Here is a 21695-nt window from a genome sequence, read left to right as displayed (position 1 = left end):
CCCAAAACAATCACTGAAGTCCACCACACCAAAGCCATTCCTGTTAATACTGTAGTAATTTCCTCTTAGACTTTCTATATGCTACTTTTCATTTAAAACAGCTGCAATCACATGCATTATTCATTTCATCTTTGTCTTTATTTCACACAGCATCGTTCAAAAACTTTCCCCTTACTATATACTTCTCATATACTTAATTATAATAACTATAATTATATATATCAGATGGACATAATTATTTATTTAACCACATTTCCTACTGTTGGATATAGCAGTCATTTTCATGTTCTTGCTTTTATATATAATGCTGCAGTGGACATCTTTAGGTATAAATATATTTTTAATATTTAAGATTATTTCCTTAGATTTGATCCTAAAAAATGGCATAAATGGGAGAAGGACCAGATTGAGCCCCAAGAAGCACCTCACTCTTTTTCCCTCCTCTCACCTCAAGAACAGAATGGCTGGGCACTGCTCAGGAGCCACAATGTTTGGGTCAAATACTGACTCCCATGTGGCCTTGGGCGTGTCACTCAAGCTTTCTGAGCTTCAATTTCTTTACCTATAAGATGTGGGTTTGATGGTTTAATACATTGGATGCTGAGCACAGTTTCCAGCACTGAGTGTGAACTATTAGAGATCAGGAAGGTTCTGGAAACTCACCTCACAGTGTGAGAAGAAGGTAAAGGACAGTCACCACACTTTGCCACTAAGGGTCCCTGTGTGTTAAGGGCAGCCCTGGGATAGAAAACACCCCCAGTCACATTTCTCCCATGAGATGCTATCATAAACCCAAGGCCAGGTTGGAAGGAAGGTCCCTCCTAATGGGCCTTCTCCAGACAGCTCCCTCCACCGACACTGTCCTGGCCTTCCAGGGACCTGGGTGGCCAAAGGCCCAAGGGGGCAGTGCCACATCAAAGCCCTACAAGCCTGTGGGTTCCAGAACTTATAAAGCTTTTCTCAAGCCTAGCTTATCCCAAGGGGATCACCAAATGGGATGCCTGGTGACTCCAAGTTCCCACTGCTTACCAGCCTAGGGAGGGCAGAGATGCCCACTCCCCCGCCCTCGCCCCTGCCCTGCCCTGCCCAATAGCACCACAGCCTGGCGAGAAGAGGTCCCAGATGGGAGAGTGATGTGGCTGATGTGACGTGCGTTGGCTCAGCAGTGGGGTTGGTAGTCTCCCCTAGGCAGCCACCTTTTGGATGTCCTCATGGGGAAGTCTTCCTCCCTCAAGGGCTCAAGGCACAGCCACCCTCTCCCACGCCTTGGTAGGGGGTCTGAATCTCCAAGTGGGAACTGGAGGGACAGTGTGGAGTACAGTAAAAGCCATCCAGCGGGGACTGAGGCAGAGTTCAAGCCCCCAGTGTGGGTGGTCACTCTGTGTGGCCTTTGGCAAAACAACTTATTGTTCTGGGCCTCAGTTTCTTTATTTGTAAAATAAAGGGATAATTTCAAAGGTCCCTTCCAGCTCTGAAGTAAAATTCTTTAAGGAATGTCTTATTAAATAAATTAGGCTTTATTAGGCTCAAGCACATACTTATTTTATTACTTTTAAGTCATTCAAATTAGATTCAAATTAGGTTAACCAAGTGTTGCCCTCCAGAGAACCAGGGACTGGCATCATTGATGAGATAAGAATAATTCATCACCTCTTATCAATCAGCAGTCCCTAAATGGGTGCTTCACAAGTGCTTCAGGATGCTTGAAAGCACTAAATTTCTGTAATTTAAATATTCTCACTTTAATCTCATTCACATCTTTCATTTGCTTAGCAAAATCTTTTTTTCTTTTTCCTCCCTGATAGTCAGCAGGAGGGCAAGTATCCTGGCTACAGTCAAAGTGACTGCAAATTCCCAAGCAGGACAGGCTCCCCATAGAAATCTTGCCTCCCTCTCGCAACAGAGGCGGTCCTGTGAGCCAATGCCAGGGCTCTGTGAAGTTGCTTTGCTGCTTGAATGGCGGGGACTCCATTTTTATTAAAATTATAGTGGCCTCTAAGGTCTGCCTTTTAAGGTCATCGACAGCCAGCAGCCTCTCCCCATCAAGCCTGACTCTTCAAATGCCTGCACCTGCCCCACTCAGCCTGAGCTCGCTTGCCAAGGAGTCTCTCTTTCTCCTCCTTTTTGCTCCCAAGCAGACCATCAGCCTCCGAAGCCAGAGGCATCTCCAAGGTTGGTTGGTCAAAGTTGCTGGAGAGGTTTGTTAAGTCGCTAAGTTGTATCTGACTCTTTGTGACCTCATGAACTACAGAACACCAGGCTTCCCTGCCCTATACTATCTCCTGGAGTTTGCTCAAACTCACATCCATTGAGTCAATCATGCCATCCAACCATCTCAACCTCTGTCACCCCCTTCTCCTCAATCTTTCCCAGCATCAGGGTCTGAGGTGAAGGCAAAGCAATGGCTGAGACAGTCCTCAGTTTGAGACAGGACCTCTCACTGGTGTACCCAGACAGCTGCAACCTTTCCCCTCAAAAAGAAAGAACTAATTCAGCCTTGAGGCACCAAGTAGAGCTAATATTTGACTGTCTTTTTTTAGGGTGGGCCATGGCTAGACTAGGATGCAGTGAAAACACAGCCAAGGTTGACAATTTAACATACTGAATGTCACCTAAAAGAACTAGAAAATCTGGACTCTGAGCCTACAAGTACCAAAGGCGACTAAGCATAGCGGGCACCAGTCACGGGCAAGGTGCTAGGGGAGAGGTGTCAATGGTCCTGCCCCTACTGGGCCTTCTCACACTGGGTGGCAGTATTTTAGCAAAGGCCCCGGCCATGCTAACCATTTCCTTTCATGGTTAGCCGAATGCCTTGTCTAACCATTAATTAAAACAACGGTATGTCTTGAAACCAGGCCTTCTACACATTGTCTTTTCCCACTTAGCCTCAATCTTTGGAGACCTAGAGCCTAGTGGGGTAGGGAATATGATGGAGAGATTCCTAAGGAGTTAAAAACACAGAGACCACCTTAGGTCTTTGCGACAGTCAATCTCTCCTGAGAACTAAGGATAGAATGTCAATAAAAATCCTGGCATATATTTAAACACTAAGTGAGGGGAGAATGGCCGCCAGAAGTCTCCACGGTAGGACTCTCCAAACCCGTTCCTGTGTTTTGTCAGGTCGGTGACCTGAGAGGCAGGGCGTGATGAATAGTGACTTCCGGATTTCTGGATGGACGCTAAGGCTATGAATATGTGGAAAACATTCCGCAGTTACTGGTGATTTATGTCCAACACATCCAGGAATTCAAGAGAAAGAAACTCTTGCTAGTGGAGGTCATTAGCAGCTGCTGAAGGAGGAACTGACCCATCTCAAAAAGGCAGACGCGAGAGACGCCCGGCTCCCGGCGGCGCAGACGCGAGAGACGCCCGGCTCCCGGCGGCGCAGACGCGAGAGACGCCCGGCTCCCGGCGGCGCAGACGCGAGAGACGCCCGGCTCCCGGCGGCGCAGACGCGAGAGACGCCCGGCTCCCGGCGGCGCAGACGCGAGAGACGCCCGGCTCCCGGCGGCGCAGACGCGAGAGACGCCCGGCTCCCGGCGGCGCAGACGCGAGAGACGCCCGGCTCCCGGCGGCGCAGACGCGAGAGACGCCCGGCTCCCGGCGGCGCAGACGCGAGAGACGCCCGGCTCCCGGCGGCGCAGACGCGAGAGACGCCCGGCTCCCGGCGGCGCAGACGCGAGAGACGCCCGGCTCCCGGCGGCGCAGACGCGAGAGACGCCCGGCTCCCGGCGGCGCAGACGCGAGAGACGCCCGGCTCCCGGCGCAACCGACCACGTGCAGAATCGTGGCTGAGAGGAGCTGCCCCGCGCCCAGAGTTAGGGCGGTGGCCGAGAGGAGCTGTACCACGTCCAGGAGGCGGTGGCTGCTTGGGCACCGGAGGGCCGGGAGGAGCTGATCCACATTCAAGGCAGGAGGGGCGGCCTTGGGGAGATACCCCTCGTCCAAGGTAAGCTGCAGCGGCTGCGCCTTGCTGGAGCAGCTGGGAAGAGATACTCCACGACCAAGTGGAATATAAGAATCCAGTGTTCTGGGGAGGAAGGAACAAGACGCCGAGACCACTTTCTTCCCCACAAATTCATCAGAAGAACATTTGAACGTGGAGTAAAGTCCACAAAACAACTTCTGAATACTGGCAGAGGACATCAGGCTCCCAGAAAAGTAGCCCATTGTCTTCTAAAGGAAAGAGAAGAAATCCAGCTCCACCCACCAGAACACTGACACATGCTTCCCTAACCAGGGAACCCGGACAAGTCACCTGTCCAACCCCACACACAGCGAAGAAACTACATAATAAAGAGAACTCCACAAACTGCAAGAAGAGGGAAAGGACACCCCAAGCAAAGCAATATAAGCAAGATGAAGAGGCAGAGAAATACCCAGCAAGTAAAGGAACAAGATAATTGCCCACCAACACAAACAAAAGAAGAAGATATAGGGAATCTACCTGATAAAGAATTTCGAATTTTGATGGTGAAAATGATTCAAAATCTTGAAAGCAAAATGGAGTTACAGATAAATAACCTGGAGAAAAGGATTGAGAAGATGGAAGAAAGATTTAATAAGGACTTAGAGGAAATAAAAAAGAGTCAATATACAATGAATAATGCAATAGATGAGATCAGAAACACTCTGGAGGGAACAAACAGTAGAATAACAGAGGCAGAAGACAGGATAAGCGAACTAGAAGATAGAATTGTAGAAATAAATGAAACAGAGAGGAAAAAAGAAAAACGAATTAAAAGAAATGAGGACAATATTAGAGACCTCTGGGACAATGTTAAACGCTCCAACATTCGAATCATAGGAGTCCCAGAAGAAGAAGACAAAAAGAAAGACCATGAGAGAATACTTGAGGAGATAATAGTTGAAAACTTCCCTAAAATAGGGAAAGAAATAATCACCCAAGTCCAAGAAATCCAGAGAGTCCCCAACAGGATAAACCCAAGGCGAAATACTCCAAGACACATATTAATCAAATTAACAAAGATCAAACACAAAGAACAAATATTAAAAGCAGCAAGGGAAAAGCAGCAAATAACACTCAAGGGGACTCCCATAAGGATAACAGCTGATCTTTCAACAGAGACTCTTCAGGCCAGAAGGGAGTGGCAAGATATACTTAAAGCGATGAAAGAAAATAACCTACAGTCCAGATTATTATACCCAGCAAGGATCTCATTCAAATATGAAGGAGAAATCAAAAGCTTTACAGACAAGCAAAAGCTGAGGGAATTCAGCATCACCAAACCAGCTCTCCAACAAATGCTAAAGGATCTTCTATAGACAGGAATCACAGAAAGAGTGTATAAACTTGAACCCAAAGCAATAAAGAAAATGGCTACGGGATCCTACTTTTCAATAATTACCTTAAATGTAAATGGGTTGAATGCCCCAACCAAAAGACAAAGGCTGGCTGAATGGATACAAAAACAAAACCCCCATATATGTTGTCTACAAGAGACCCACCTCAAAACGAGGGACGCATACAGACTGAAAGTGAAGGGCTGGAAAAAGATAGTCCATGCAAATAGAGACCAAAAGAAAGCAGGAGTAGCAATACTCATATCAGATAAAATAGACTTTAAAACAAAGGCTGTGAAACGAGACAAAGAAGGAAACTACATAATGATCAAAGGATCAATCCAAGAAGAAGATATAACAATTATAAATATTTATGCACCTAACATAGGAGCACCGCAATATGTAAGACAATTACTAACAAGTATGAAAGGGGAAATTAACAATAACACAATAATAGTGGGAGATTTTAACACCCCACTTACATCTATGGATAGATCAACTAAACAGAAAATTAACAAGGAAACACAATCTTTAAATGATATAATAGAAGAGTTAGACCTAATAGATATCTATAGGACATTTCACCCCAAAACAATGAATTTCACCTTTTTCTCAAGCGCACACGGAAACTTTTCCAGGATAGATCACATCCTGGGACATAAATCTAGCCTTGGTAAATTCAAAAAAATTGAAATCATTCCAAGCATCTTTTCTGACCACAATGCAGTAAGATTAGATCTCAATTACAGGAGAATAACTGTTAAAAGTGCCAACATATGGAGACTGAACAACACGCTGCTGAATAATGAACTAATCATAGAAGAAATCAAAAGAGACATCAAAATATGCATAGAAATGAATGAAAATGAAAACACAACAACCCAAAACCTCTGGGACACTGTAAAAGCAGTGCTAAGGGGGAAGTTCATAACAATACAGGCATACCTCAAGAAACAAGAAAAAAGTCAACTAAATAACCTAACTCTACATCTAAAGCAACTAGAAAAGGAAGAAATGAAGAACCCCAGGGTCAGTAGAAGGAAAGAAATCATAAAAATTAGGGCAGAGATAAATGCAAAAGAAACAAAAGAGACCATAGCAAAAATCAACAAAGCCAAAAGCTGGTTCTTTGAGAAGGTGAATAAAATTGACAAACCACTAGCCAGACTCATCAAGAAACAAAGGGAGAAGAACCAAATCAATAAAATTAGAAATGAAAATGGAGAGATCACAACTGACAACACAGAAATACAAAGGATTATTAGAGAATACTATCAGCAATTATATGGCAATAAAATGAATAACCTGGAAGAAATGGACAAATTCCTAGAAAAGTACAACTTTCCAAAACTGAACCAGGAAGAAATAGAAAATCTGAACAAACCCATCACAAGCACGGAAATTGAAACTGTAATCAAAAATCTCCCAGCAAACAAAAGCCCAGGTCCAGACGGCTTCACAGCTGAATTCTACCAAAAATTTAGAGAAGAGCTAACACCTATTCTACTCAAACTCTTCCAGAAAATAGCTGAGGAAGGGAAACTTCCAAACTCATTCTATGAGGCCACCATCACCCTAATCCCAAAACCTGGTAAAGACCCCACAAAAAAAGAAAACTATAGGCCAATATCACTGATGAACATAGATGCAAAAATACTTAACAAAATTCTAGCAATCAGAATCCAACAACACATTAAGAAGATCATACATCATGACCAAGTGGGCTTTATCCCAGGAATGCAAGGATTCTTCAATATACGCAAATCAATCAACGTAATACACCACATTAACAAACTGAAAAATAAAAATCATATGATTATCTCAATAGATGCAGAGAAAGCCTTCGACAAAATTCAACATCCATTTTTGATAAAAACTCTCCAGAAAGTGGGAATTGAAGGGACATACCTCAACATAATAAAAGCTATATATGACAAACCCACAGCAAACATTATCCTCAATGGTGAAAAACTGAAAGCATTTCCCCTAAAGTCAGGAACAAGACAAGGGTGCCCACTCTCACCACTACTATTCAACATAGTTCTGGAAGTTTTGGCCACAGCAATCAGAGCAGAAAAAGACATAAAAGGAATACAAATTGGAAAAGAAGAAGTAAAGCTTTCACTGTTCGCTGATGACATGATCCTCTACACAGAAAACCCTAAAGACTCTACCAGAAAACTACTAGAGCTAATCAATGATTACAGCAAAGTTGCAGGATATAAAATCAACACACAGAAATCCCTTGCATTCCTATACACTAATAATGAGAAAATAGAAAGAGAAATTAAGGAAACTATTCCATTCACTGTTGCAATGAAAACAATTAAATACTTAGGAATATATCTACCTAAGGAAACAAAAGACTTGTACATAGAAAACTATAAAACACTAGTGAAAGTAATCAAAGAGGACATGAATAGATGCAGAAATATACCGTGTTCGTGGATTGGAAGAATAAATATTGTAAAAATGAGTATACTACCCAAAGTAATTTATACATTCAATGCAATCCCTATCAAGCTACCAACAATATTTTTCACAGAACTAGAACAAATAATCTCACAATTTGTATGGAAATACAAAAAACCTCGAATAGCCAAAGCAATCTTGAGGAAGAAGAATGGAACTGGGGGAATTAACCTGCCGGACTTCAGGCTCTATTACAAAGCCACAGTCATCAAGACAGTATGGTACTGGCATAAAGACAGAAATATAGATCAATGGAACAAAATAGAAAGCCCAGAGATAAACCCACGCTCCTATGGACACCTTATCTTCGACAAAGGAGGCAAGAATATAAAATGGAGAAAAGACAGTCTCTTTAACAAGTGGTGCTGGGAAAACTGGTCAGCCACTTGTAAAAGAATGAAACTAGAACACTTCCTAACACCATACACCAAAATAAACTCAAAATGGATTAAAGATCTAAATGTAAGACCAGAAACTATAAAACTCCTAGAGGAGAACGTAGGCAAAACACTCTCCGACATAAATCACAGCAGGATCCTCCAAGACCCACCTCCCAGAATATTGGAAATAAAAGCAAAAATAAACAAATGGGACCTAATTAAAATCAAAAGCTTCTGCACAGCAAAGGAAACTCTAAGCAAGGTGAGAAGACAACCTTCAGAATGGGAGACAATAATTGCAAATGAAGCAACTGATAAAGGACTAATCTCCAAATTATACAAGCAGCTCCTGCAGCTTAATTCCAGAAAACTAAGTGACCCAATCAAAAAATGGGCCAAAGAACTAAACAGACATTTCTCCAAAGAAGACATAAAGATGGCTAATAAACACATGAAAAAATGCTCAACATCCCTCATCGTCAGAGAAATGCAAATCAAAACCACAATGAGATACCATTTCACACCAGTCAGAATGGCTGCTATCCAAAAGTCTACATGCAATAAGTGCTGGAGAGGGTGTGGAGAGAAGGGAACCCTCTTACACTGTTGGTGGGAATGCAAACTAGTACAGCCACTATGGAGAACAGTGTGGAGATTCCTCAGAAAACTGGAAATAGAACTGCCATATGATCCAGCGATCGCACTCCTGGGCATACACACCAAGGAAACCAGAATTGAAAGAGACACATGTACTCCAATGTTCATCGCAGCACTGTTTATAATAGCCAGGACATGGAAGCAACCTAGATGTCCATCTGCAGATGAATGGATAAGAAAGCTTTGGTACATATACACAATGGAGTATTTCTCAGCCATCAAAAAGAATGCATTTGATTCAGTTTTAATGAGGTGGATGAAATTGGAGCCAATTATACAGAGTGAAGTAAGCCAGAAAGAAGAACATCAATACCGTATATTAACGCATATATATGGAATTTAGAAAAATGGTAACCTGAACCCTGTATAAGAGACTGCAAAAGAGACATAGGCATTGAGAACAGTCTTTGGGACTCTGTGGGAGAGGGTGAAGGTGGAATGATTGGAGAGAATGGAATTGTAGCATGTATATTATCATAAGTGACCAGTCCAGGTTCGATGCATAAATTTTCCTCTGTTCATTTCTTTGCATTTGTGCTTTTTTAATAAAATTCTTTTTTAAATTAAAAAAAAAAAAAGAATTAGGAACAATGTATAGTAGGCATCTAGCATCATATAGTTACATAGGAAGGTATTAAACAAATGAAATATAATAAAAAAAAATAAAGAACTATTCAGATTAAAAAAAAATAAATAAACACTAAGTGAATATATGACACGTTCATTACTGAAAATTTACATAACACAGACAAAAAGAAGAACATTAAAATTCCCTATAACCCCATTCCCCAGAGATAACCACCGATAAAATTTGTTGTACATTTTCCTGTTGCTTGCTACCTCCTCCTTGTTCAGAATTTATCTTTTAACCTTTCAAAGAAACTTGAATATCATCACATCACTCAAGTTTACAAGAATCTTGCAAGGAAAGTACTGCCAATGTAATTGGTCCTCTTTAACAAACAAAGAAATCTGAGGGTCCCAGAGGTTCGTAGTTCTGGTTCATGCAGCAGATTAAGCTTACAAACTACACCTGTGTGCCCTGTGTTTTCTGCAGGGCCTCGTATCCCAACAACTTCATCATCGGCAAGTAACAGTAACACCCAGCAAACAGACAGCTAGTGAATCTTGCTTTCATATCAGATTAATTGAAGGAGACCAAAAACTAGAATTGTGCCTGTTTTAAAATTCACCCGGAGAAGGCAATGGCAAGCCACTCCAGTACTCTTGCCTAGAAAATCCCATGGATGGAGGAGCCTGGTAGGCTGCAGTCCGTGGGGTCGCTATGGGTCGGACACGACTGAGCGACTTCACTTTCACTTTTCACTTTCACACACTGGAGAAGGAAATGGCACCCCACTCCAGTGTTCTTGCCTGGAGAATCCCAGGGACGGGGGAGCCTAGTGGGCTTCCGTCTATGGGGTCACACAGAGTCGGACACAACTGAAGTGACTTAGCAGCAGCAGCAGCAGTAAAATTCACCTGCAAGGAGCAGGCATGGCTAAGACTCCAGAGAAGAAGGTCACCATCAGGGTCATGCTCTCAAAATGACGTGCCACCACAACAAGCAGTGTCACACTCATCAGTGTGTGTCTGTGCTGTGCTTAGTCGCTCAGTCGTGTCCGACTCTTTGCGACCCCATGCACGGTAGCCTGCCAGGCTCCTCTGTCCACGGGGATTTTCCAGGTAAGAATAATGGAGTGGGCTGCCGTGACCTCCTCCCCGGGATTTTCCCAACTCAGGGATCGAACCCAGGTCTCCCACATTGCAGGCGGATTCTTTACCAACTGAGCCACCAAGGAAGCCAGTGTGTGTCACAGGCATCAAAAAATGACAGGATGTGGGCCATGGCGAACAGGAATCCACAGTAAGGTGTGGGAAATCGGCAGGTCCTCACATGTGAGGGTATGGAGAACCTCCCCATCAGTAGTGGACGTTCATCAACGCCCAGGGCAATTCCTGGCAACATGGGAGCAGCTGGTGGGCGGCTTGGGCAGACGTGTACACGCATGTGCTGTCCCTCATCCCCTCTGTGAGAACACACACCTGTGGGAAATGGGCTTCTGGGCAGGGGCTGAGGTATGCAGGACGGGAATCAATAGGCCCTCGAGGGGTCTGAAAAAGTAGGATGCCGGGAGCTCTGTCCAAGGAGACTGCTCTTGTCACTCCTCAAGGTGGAAGGGGTGGTAAAGCAAGGTAAAGCAAGTTTCCTGGAGAAACTGCGAGGGGCTAGAAGGAAGAAGGGAGGCAAGGTCTCTGAGGAAACTGGATCTCAGGAGAAGAGAGTCCCTTCCTTGGCCCTCCAAACAAGATTCAGAACCCACATTTGAGGCCAGATGTTCACAAGGCAGGAAGAAGTGCCAAAGAGAACTGGGTCAAACAGGGATATAACAATGTTCTCCAAAAGTGAAACTGTACAGGGGACTTCCCTGGTGGTCCAGTGCTTAAAACTCTGCACTGCCAGTGCAGGGGGTGCTGGTTTGATCCCTGATAGGGGAACTAAGATCCCACACAGCATAGCTAAAATACTTTTTTTAAATTTTTTTTTTAAAAAGTAAAACTGTACAAGTCCAACAAATGTAAGAGAACACGTCCAATCGCATTGCTAAAATAAATTAATAAAAATAAGACAACTTTTTTTGGTCTATGAAATTAGTAATGAGCAAAAATCATAATGTAAATTTGAACATGCTTTCTAGAAGATAATTTAGTAACAAGTATCAGTTGTGTTCAAAACACTCATGCCCAGTGACCCAGCAATTCCACTTCAAAAGAATGTCTCCCAAGGACATAGAGATGTGCTCAAAGATACAGCAAGTTGTTTGTTTATAGTTACTTTACTTATTATAATAACCACTACTCTCTCTCTAGGATAGAGACATACCAGAGAGAGAGAACACAAATGTCCAAAGCTAGGGACTTGAGGAGGGAAAATTGAGGTTCCTCTATGGAAGGGGATAGTATGCAGCTACTGCAGGCTGTATGTTGACATAATAAGATGTTTACAGTATATCACTATGCAAAGTTTTTAAACTGTATATATGGTATTACCATTACCATAATATTACCATATTACCCCCGACCATTAAATAGAATATACAAATATATTCATGGAAAAACAACTGGAAGATTTTATTTCAAAAGGCAAATAGTCCTTATCTCTAAGGAGTAGAAATACATGTGTTTCTGTGTTGGGGGGAGCATATTTGTCTTCCACATTCTACAGAGAGCATGTGTTAGTTTTGTAATGAGCTGACACTTTTAAAATGAACAGACCAATATCTAGGATTTTTCTTAAACAAGCAGAAACTAAGGCTGCTGCATCACCTAGATTCTAGAGGTTATTTCTTAACTCTGTTTTTTTTTTTTAGCTTTTCTCCTTCAACAAAGGCACATTTCTTAGTCTTTCCCACATATCTGAGTAGATGGCCCTGAAAGTTAAGAAAATAAACAACACAGTGCCAAGCGGCACCCTCCAATCCCACCAGTGACACCCTCCAATCATCCCAGTGACTGATGAGCTGGGTGTCTGGGCCAATTGGGGACCTGCCTCCAAAACAGCTGCTGTCTACTAAGAGTCACTTTATGTATCTGCAAATCCCCTTGCTTCCATTGAGCCCTCATCTAGACTCTGAGTAAGTCAAGCTGGGGGAAATCCTCAGAGGGATGTGTGAGGACACCACACCCCATTCTGGGCCCAGGGAGCCACAGGGCCCAAAAACCTGCCACAGGCCTCAGGATACCTACCAGGTCTAATCCTCCGCATGAGCCCCCTTCTCTCTTTCAGACACAGTCAAAAACCAGCTCTGGGAGGGAGGGGTGAATGTGGACATGTCATGAAATAAGTCTTGTTGCATATCTACCTTGATCCTTGACCCCCAAAGGAGCAAAGTGCAAATTGCTATTTATTCAAACTGCCATTTGATTATGTTGAAACCCAGCTGCAGAATCCAGAGAGACCAGTCTTTATGGTGGGTAGGAACTTCCTGTCAAGGACAGTTAATTTTAATTTTTCCACTGAGCTCAACCTCAAAGTGAGGTTGATTGCTACTCGGCAAGATGGACTGCATTAGTGGAGGCTTTAATTGAGCACAGATTTATGTCCCCAAAGCATAATGTTTGTTGTATACATAGTTTGGGGCGAGGAGAAAAATGAAAAACAGACCTTTCTGAGGAAAAATTGAAAGCATAATATGTTTCGTAGTCAGCATGGCAGCCCCAAAAGCCAGCTGGGGGCTCAGTGGAACTCCACACCTCCCTAGGCCTCTGTTCCCATGGGCTGTTTGCACGTTTCTAAATGCTCACTGTGGTTCCTCTCATGACCAATAAAAAGCCCCAGGAAACCAGTGATAGATGCGGGCACCTTGGCATATGTTTCTGCTGCATGGAGGTGCAGTGTGTTGATCCATGCTGGCATCCAATATGCTCACTTCTGTCTACATCCTCTTAAAAGTGGCCTTGAGATGAGCCCTCAGCTGGAGTACACTGGCACTTTTTGGCCTCTTACTGTTATGGTTCCAGACCTTGTCACCTCTTCCCTGAGCTGCAGAACTGGACTTTGCGCTGTTGAGGGAGATGTCATCTCAAAGCTTAGATGGGATCACCCGCCTCAAACACAAAAAGCTCTTCTCAACCCCCAAATGCACACTCTGACTTGCAAGCACTCCATGGTCAGATCCCACACTCCCTCCCCAGACTCTTCTCTCCTCTCCTCTCACATCTTATGCTCTGCCCAAATCAGTCCCTTCCTTCCTGCCCCTATTCCCAATCCATCAGCAAGTCTGCTGTGACTCAGGCCAACCACCTTCCTCCCTGACCACATGACTGTGACACCTCCAAAAGAGATCCCCACTTCTATTTTTTGCTTCCTTTCAATTCATCTCCATGCATCAGCCAGACTGATCTTTAAAAAGTAAACAACACTCACCCCTTCCTTAAACTCCTCTGTAGCATGTGGCATTCTACCATACTGAGAATAAAATCTAGACTCTCCCCTATGACCTACAGGGTCCACCATGACCCAGTCCCCGCTTTCGGTTTCCTCTTGTACCACTACCACCCTTGCAATTACAGCCACACAAGTCTCCCTTCTGTTCTTTGCACTTGCTGTTGCCTCTGCCTAAATGAAACACATTCCCTCCCCATCTTCCCCTGCCTAGGCCCTTATCACCCTGTTGTTTTAGTTTAAATGCCACCTCCCGGCAGGGACCTTTCCTGATCACCTTACCTAAAGCAGGACCACAGTGATTCTGCACAGCTTACTGCTATCTGAAATGGATCATTCATTTATTTGCTTTCCCCAGAATCTAAGCGTCCCGAGGGACCTTGACTAACTGCTCATTGCTGCAGCATCAGTACCCAGGACAGTGCTTGGCACACGGTAGGCTCATTTCCTGAACAGCTTTCATTATCTCCAGCCTCCGTCCCTGAGGTTGTGCTATTTCTTTGGCTTGGCATGCCCTTGCCTCCCTCTTCTCCTCCATCACCAAGTGTTGATACCTATAGTAAGGCAGGCTCAAAACCCTCTTTCCAATAAGGTGTTTGCTAGCCCTTCAAGGAACAATAACTCTTGCTTCCTCTGTCCATGTTCCAAGGCCACCTACTTTAACTCGACTTTACTCTTTGTTCCTAAAAAATCTTGCCTAGAAAGATAAGGCTATAAATGAGAAAATAATCTTACTGTTGGCTTCAGGAACTTCCTAAAATCAGTTCCAACAACAGACTGCTCGAACAACTCTCTTTCTCAGAACAGTGCTTCACCCAACAAGGCAATGATTTACTTATCAAAGCAAGGAGTTTGTACAGTGTTCACCAATCTCCTGAACATCACGATCAAGAATTTTGCCATATCCTCACACTGAATGACCCATTTTCAACCATTCATTTGAGCCTCACGCTTCAAACCCCAGAAATATCCAAGGGTTCAGAGGAGGGGCTGCTTTAAGGTGTCTCCTGAGGCTCTGTGAAGGTGGCCCTCTCCCTTTAACTTATTCAGCTTGGCCTAATTAAACAGGTTATTCTGATGGCCTTAGAGGAGATCTGGCAGATGACAGTCCACTCCTGCTACCACTGGAGTGTCCAGCACCAAGTTCTTCCATATTTGGTGAATGAAAGAGTGAATGGACAAATGAATAGGTTTCCCATTCTCCGCCTTCTCTAAACTGCTGAACCAGAAATATAAAAAAGGCAAAGTGGCCAGGCGGTCAGGAGGAGCAGGGCTTGCACAAGGGAAGTTCTTCATTTCAGTGGCTAGGCCTATTTAGAAGCTAGAATCCATGGCAAAAACCCGTGGACTGAGCTCGAGTTTTCCCCAGATGCTGGCCAGGGCTCTACTACAAGCCTCTCTCTCGCACCCAGGGCAACCGCGCTGGACCGCTATGGGCTGCAGAAGGCAGGCTTCACCCACGTGCTGAACGCTGCCCACGGCCGCTGGAACGTGGACACGGGGCCCGACTACTACCGCGACATGGCCATCGAGTACCATGGTGTCGAAGCTGATGACGTGCCCACCTTCGACCTCAGCGTCTTCTTCTACCCAGCGGCCGCTTTCATTGACTCTGCCCTCCGCTGTGATCACAGTAAGAGACCTTCGCCCGCCCGCGGCCCCGCCCCCGCCCCCGCCCCCGCCCGCCTCGAGGCCCCGCCCCCAGCCCACGGCCCCGCCTCTCAACCTGGTGGGAAGAGGCTTAAAGTAAGCTCCCTTCTCAAATTCTGCCCTGCCAGGGTAGCTGGAAATGTTGGATCCTCTGGAGTCTCTCAGCCTCATTGAGCGGTGCTGTTGTTGCTGGGGTTCGACCTCGGTTGCCACTAATAGGAAGTCGGGAGGGCTCAGAGGAGAGGTCTTAGGCCTGAGTCTCTCTTCCCTAAGGCACAGCAGCCATCCTTTGAACGCCAGGGGTGGTGGGGAGCCCTCAAAGCTGGGGTGCTGCCAAGATGCTAACTGTGCCTGGGTCCAAACCAGACTAATAGCCAAGGGCCTCGATGCTAGAAAAACCTTAGGGTAGGGAGCTAATCTGAGTGGAAATCTAGAGACTTCAAATTCTCCTGCTCTCCAACCTAGCTCATACCCGCCTCTTCCATCCTCCCACCCCAGTCATATTCAGTCTAGTGAACTCTCCCGTGGAAAGCTGACAACCTCAGAAAGACAAATACCATATATCACTTACATGTGGAATCTAAAATATGACAGAAATGAACCTATCTACAAAACAGACTCTTGGACATAGAGAACAGACTGATGGTTGCGGGGCGGGGGTGGGGTGGGGCGGTGGTGGTGGCGGGGGCCCAGGGATGGAGTGGGAATTCGGGATTAGCAAAAGTAAGCTTTTATATAAAGAATGGATAAACAACCAGGACCTACTGTATAGCACAAAGAACTATATTCAATATCCTAAAAAGAATATTTAAAAAGACTATATATACATGTATAACCGAATCACTTTGCTGCACAGCAGAAATTAACGCAACATTGTAAATCAACTATATTTCAACTTTTAAAACTAAAGGATGAGGCTTGCAAGAAAAAAAAAATAAAAAGAAAGCTGACAACTTATTCTTTGTAAGTGCCAAACTATGAGAATCTGAGTTTTGCGTTCATAATGTCCAAGTTTTTCAATGTTAATAACCATCTTTAAAAATCACAGTGCTAGTCCTTGTGCTCCAAATGCAGTTTTAGCTGCCCTAATCCACGTAAAGGCTGCAAGGCTATTTTCGAGAGAAGGGCACAGTGTAGGTATGCATCCGGGTGAGATAATATTCCATGATGACTGCAGGCTGCATTTCAGTGGCATTCCATAGAGGTCAGAGGGGCTTCAAGTCCTTGATCTGTGCTCTGACTTCAGCCGCATGTGTCACACACTGAATTATGAGGACATCACATAATTCAGGATATACAGTTACTAAGTCTTTCTGGCCACAAGTAGTTGGAATTAAGAGGCTCACTGACTGACCAACTAGCCTGCTGCAGAAACTGCAACTTGCAGCTGGGCCTAGGCCACATCTGCTGGAGAGTCTCAGACCTTTTTATTTTGGTTTGGAAAGCATGTCAGAGTGAAGGGGAAAAAACAAAACAAAACATGGAGCTGCAGTGCTTGTCTTAGGGGATGCCTCATTTCAAAGTCATCCTTTTTATGAGTCTATTTATGGACTATCTTTCTGTGTTAGGCACATTCTGGGTTTCCAAGCAGGATCAAAAAAAAACTGGACTCTGACTCATCACCATAAGGTGAAATTCGCCTTGCAGTATTTGAAGTTAACTGAAAACATATTTGACATTAAAAAACGAAAAGATTCAACCACCCGATCCTTCCGATTCTGTTTAATGTGCTCAACTTGCCGTTACTATATGTTCAACCATCCCCTTAATGGAAGGGGCCTGGCTTCAGAGAAGACAGAGCTGCTTTCAAATTCATGCTGCACAACTTACTAACAATGTGATTTCTAAGCCTTGGATTCTCCATCCAGTGATGAAAATATTTACCTTGAAAGGTTATAATGAGGATCAGCAGTAACCCACAAAAAGCACTTAGCCTAGAACCTGGCACACAGCAGGCTCTCAGATGTGTTTGATAAAGAAAGGTCGCGCACCACGAAGCACATAACCACACCAGCACGTGCATATCATCATAATAAAGTTTCCAATCCCCAAAGGGGTAAAAAAAAAAAAAAAAAAGGAAAAAAGACATTCCAACTTTGAACTTCAGTGGCATGATACACGCATAGGACAGCTTACCCAGTTCCTGACATGCCATTTTAGAGTCTGCCCCCACTCACTGCTGAATTAGGAAAGAATGGGCTGTGGGGTCATATGCTTATGCCTGGGCAGATCTCAGAGCATTGCTGTGGACTGTGACAGGTAGACGGTACGGCCAAAAGCAACATGCTAGCCAAAAAAGCATCAGGAGAGAAAAGCATATCCACAGGTCAGACGACATGCAGGGAGTGTGGGCCTAGACCAGTTGGCTGGGGGTGGGGAGCAGGACTGGAAAGGACCCTGTTACCAGGTGGGAGGACTGATTCCTTTCTCTGTGTCCTTTGTATCTGCATATCTAAAGACTTCCTCAAGCTGAGGGCTCAAACACCAACCCTTCAGGACCCACGCAGATGCCATAAATGAATGACACTGGCTGTGTGGGAGGCCACAGGGTGCGGGGAGGGGGTTCTTATGGTTAAGCCAAGAGCCCCGTATTCCCTCCACAGGGGACAACTGCTACTCGGTCCCAGCCAGCGATCATCTTGTGAGAATCAGTGCTGATGTGGTAGATCTGACTTTACAGGGAAATTTTCCAACCTGGATTTTAACATAAAATTGCTCAAATTTTAAGTGTTGGCAACAAGTTGAAAATTTATTAAAATGCTGCAAAGACCAAACAAAAGAAACCCAATGGCTGTCAGTTTGTAACCCGTGCCCTGAATAGTCAGAGTAACAAAATAAAATGCTAGTTAGCATCATCAGAGACTCCATTTGTGGGGACAGTATGTGCTCAGCCTGTATGGCACACGGAGCCTGGAAGGGTCTTGTCACATGCTGGAAAAACCACAGGATGCTCCTGTAGCATTTGAGAGCCAGATGCACTCGTATGCTTCTTATTATATTCTTGCTGTAAGAGGTGTTGATGGACAGTCTGGCCAAAAGGCAAAGACGTGTCTTTTTCCTCTCTGTCTTTCCTGTTCTTCCTTGGCTAGTTTCAGCTTAGTGCATAGTTTCCCACACTGCCCCTTACAGTCTCTTTTCGAAAAGCAGAAAAGCATCCCTCACGGTGCTGCAGAGCTGTACTTAGGGTCTGTAGTCAGTCCCAGGGGGCCCACCCCATGTCTACCCTACCTTGATCTGACTGTTCTGAAATAACTCACCAAGCAACATCAGTCACTCCTGAAAAATCTTGGGAGATAATCGAGTCCAGTGTCCTGCCCTGAGAGCTAGGGAAACAGAGACCCAGAGAAGTCATATGACATGGTGAGGGTCACAGAGTTAATCAGAGGCCAACGAACATCCCTTCTGTCACTCAGGCCTCACGGAAGAGTCCTTTGTCCCTATTTTGAGCATCTGGTGACTCTGCAGTATAAGGGGTCACCAAATATCATGAAAGGTGAGACATTCCAGCTGGTTGTAGGATCTAAAACAACTGAATTATCACGCTTCATCAGAAAAAGAAGTATGGACAAAATACTGCCACTGGAGCCCCATCTGGACTGTCTTCTCTGCTCTTGGCATGGCATCCTCAGAGCTAAGTTACTGTGGTTTTAATTTAATGAAATCTTCTGAGAAATCCTAGGGCAGATACCATGAGGTTCTAAATATCAGATTTTAGTGTCACCACTGTCCTTTCTTTTTCTTAAACAAACAGTCCATAGGCTGCTTTTGAAGCCATCTTAAAATCTATTTAGGATAAGGAAGGTATGAATAAATAAATGAAGTCTGCATTTAAACAGGAGGCTGATTCTCTGGTGCTTCTGGCTTTAACCAGACCAAGATTTTCAGGGTGTTCTATAACCCACTGCAGCAAGAACAGGCCTGCTGCCTGGCAGTTCTAAAACACCCACACATCCTTTTTCTGAGGACTTCCACAGGTGCAGACCATTTTGGGAAGAGAAGGAACTCTGCCTTTGCAGGTTCCAAGGTAGTGAGTGGGAGACACAGGGCATACCCCTCAAACCAAGGGTATGGGATGGGATGAGTTGGTGATTAACAGGCTTGGCCTGTATGACTGATTTGAGTGACCAAGGCCTACCCTCTGGTCACCAGTGAAAACGCGCCACTAGGTAAACAGTAGAGATGAGACGGCTGAATGGCATCAACAATGCAATGAATATGAACTTGGGCAAACTCTGGGAGATGTTAAGGGACAGGGAGGCCTGGCATGCTGCAATCCATAGGGTTACAGTGAGTCAGACATGACTAGGTGACTGAACAACAAGAGATTCTGGATTTGACTTTTCCTCATAAAACTGTGGGAATTCACCTTTTTGGTAAAAGGTCAAAGGAGGAATGCTTAATTTAAATCATTTCTCAAACATAAATTGTGGCCTATCAGTGGACTGAGAAATCAATTTAGAGGCTGTGACTAGAATTTCTTGAAAATTTCAAAAGATTAGGAAAGAAAAGAAAAATCAGCATGCCTGGCATGTGACAGAAGTGCTAATTATTTTGTAAAACTCTTGTCTGATATACACATACCTGTGAGGCCCCTTTATAGCCTTTAGGGGCTCTAGTGGCAGTGGCCTGGGCTTAAATCAGGTCCTGCCACTTCTTTGCTGTGTGACTAAGACACAGCACTTCTGTGTACTTCAGCTGCCTCCTTTGTAAAACAGGGGCCCTGATTTTATCTACCTCATCAGGTTGTTGTGAGGACTGACTAAAATGCACAAAGTGCTTGGAAGATACAGGGTGGGCTGAGCCCACGTACCTGTTAGCTGTGAATTTTATGCCGGGGGGCGGGGGGCAACGGGATGTAACACAGAAGAGTTTGAAAATCACCGATCTAGAAAATGCCAACCCTGACAATGATCCCTTCCCTCAGGGTCCTAACCCTAGCTGGCATCTACCTCACAGAGAGCCGCCGGCTTTCTCTGGTGCCGGCCATGCTGTGAGAAGGCCAAAGGCAGCCCTCCTCCCCTTGTCTCTCCAACTCTCCCGAGAGCAGGTTCTCACCATCCAACACTGGGCCCACAAGGGTGTTGCTTAGCAAGAGATACAGAACAGAGGGAGCAGTACCCTAAGACACTGGGGACAGCTCCTCTACCCGAGGAGACCCACCAAGCTCAGAGGCTGACGGCACTAGCACTGCCGTCGTAAAAGCAAAATTCAGCTGACCCGGCATTAACGCCACTGTCGTAAAACCAAAGTTCAGCGGGAAGGGGCTTCTGCTGGAGCGGAGCTGCTGCTCCCCTTCCCCTCCTCCCACTTAACAGACCTCAGGCTCCCTAAAGACTTAATGAGCTACAGCTTTCGTCTGTTTCAAGTCTTCAGTCATGACAGAAAGAATTACCCTTTTTGCCAGGAGAGGAAGAAACGCTTTAGTTATCAGCAGAGCTGGCAAGGGGCCAGGCAGCCTCTGGAACAGTCCGTGGGGATTAGAATGCCAGAGGTTGCCGTTCCACTCCAGGAGCACAGTCATGCCCCTGAGCTGGGCCAGCCGCTCCAAACCCCACCCAGCGCTGAAGAAGCCAGCCCTGCTCTGGCCCTCTGGTCTTTCTAACTGAGGTGCACAAGGAAACAGCGGCCACACTTGCAGCTCAGCTACCGGGGTTGGAGGCCTGCCTGGTTAACTTGTGCAGACTATTGGAAATGAATCACGATAAAATTAAGTTCTTTATGAGGCACATTCCGAATCAGCACTTGTGTGTGTGTGTGTAGGCCACCAGTGGGATCCTTGTGTTGGGGCAGGGTATGCAGGCCTCTCCAGCGTGTGTATGTGTGTGTCTGTGTGTAGGTCACCAGTGGGGTCCTTATGGTGGGGCAGGGTATGCAGGCCTGTCCAGCCCGGGTAGGTGGCGAGAGAGGATCTCGGTGCCTAGAGGTCACCCCTTTTGCTTGTCTTACGCTGCTGTCGCCACTGTCAACTCTATCTTGGGCTTAGTCCCATGAGGCGAGGGATGAGGCTGAGAGGGACACAGAGCCACGTCCGTGCATAAGAGTTCTTTGCCAAGCTCTCCGTATCTCCTGACAGTGCTCCACAAACCCAGTGACATCCATGAACATCTTTCTCCTTGGTCATCCTTCCAGGCCTGGGGCCTGAGACGTGGGAACAGCTTTGGGGTCACACAGCTTAAGCTTGGCCCCAGCAGACAGATCCTAGAACGGTAGGAGAGGGCCACCACTGCACTGGAATGGTAGTAGTGGCAGTGCTGGGGACAGTCAGAGATGCTCATCTCATTACTTTC

General features: G+C 45.2%; 1 protein-coding gene across 2 annotated transcripts in view; it reads left to right on the top strand.

The window, feature by feature from the left end:
- The window catches only part of DUSP29 (dual specificity phosphatase 29), a 43901-nt gene that overhangs the window by 14007 nt on the left and 8199 nt on the right, over positions 1-21695 (top strand). For both annotated transcript variants that reach the window (XM_055425390.2, XM_055425391.2), the window contains one exon: positions 15171-15391. In XM_055425390.2, coding sequence (XP_055281365.2) covers positions 15171-15391 — 221 coding nt within the window. The remainder of the gene's footprint in view (positions 1-15170; positions 15392-21695) is intronic.

This window comes from Moschus berezovskii, chromosome 12 (genome assembly GCF_049115385.1).
Source record: "Moschus berezovskii isolate FMDL1 chromosome 12, NW_MosBer_1.0, whole genome shotgun sequence".
In the NCBI taxonomy this organism is placed as follows: Eukaryota; Metazoa; Chordata; class Mammalia; order Artiodactyla; family Moschidae; genus Moschus; species Moschus berezovskii.
Note: the sequence above shows the minus strand (reverse complement) of the source record. Positions and strands in the feature narration are given on the sequence as shown.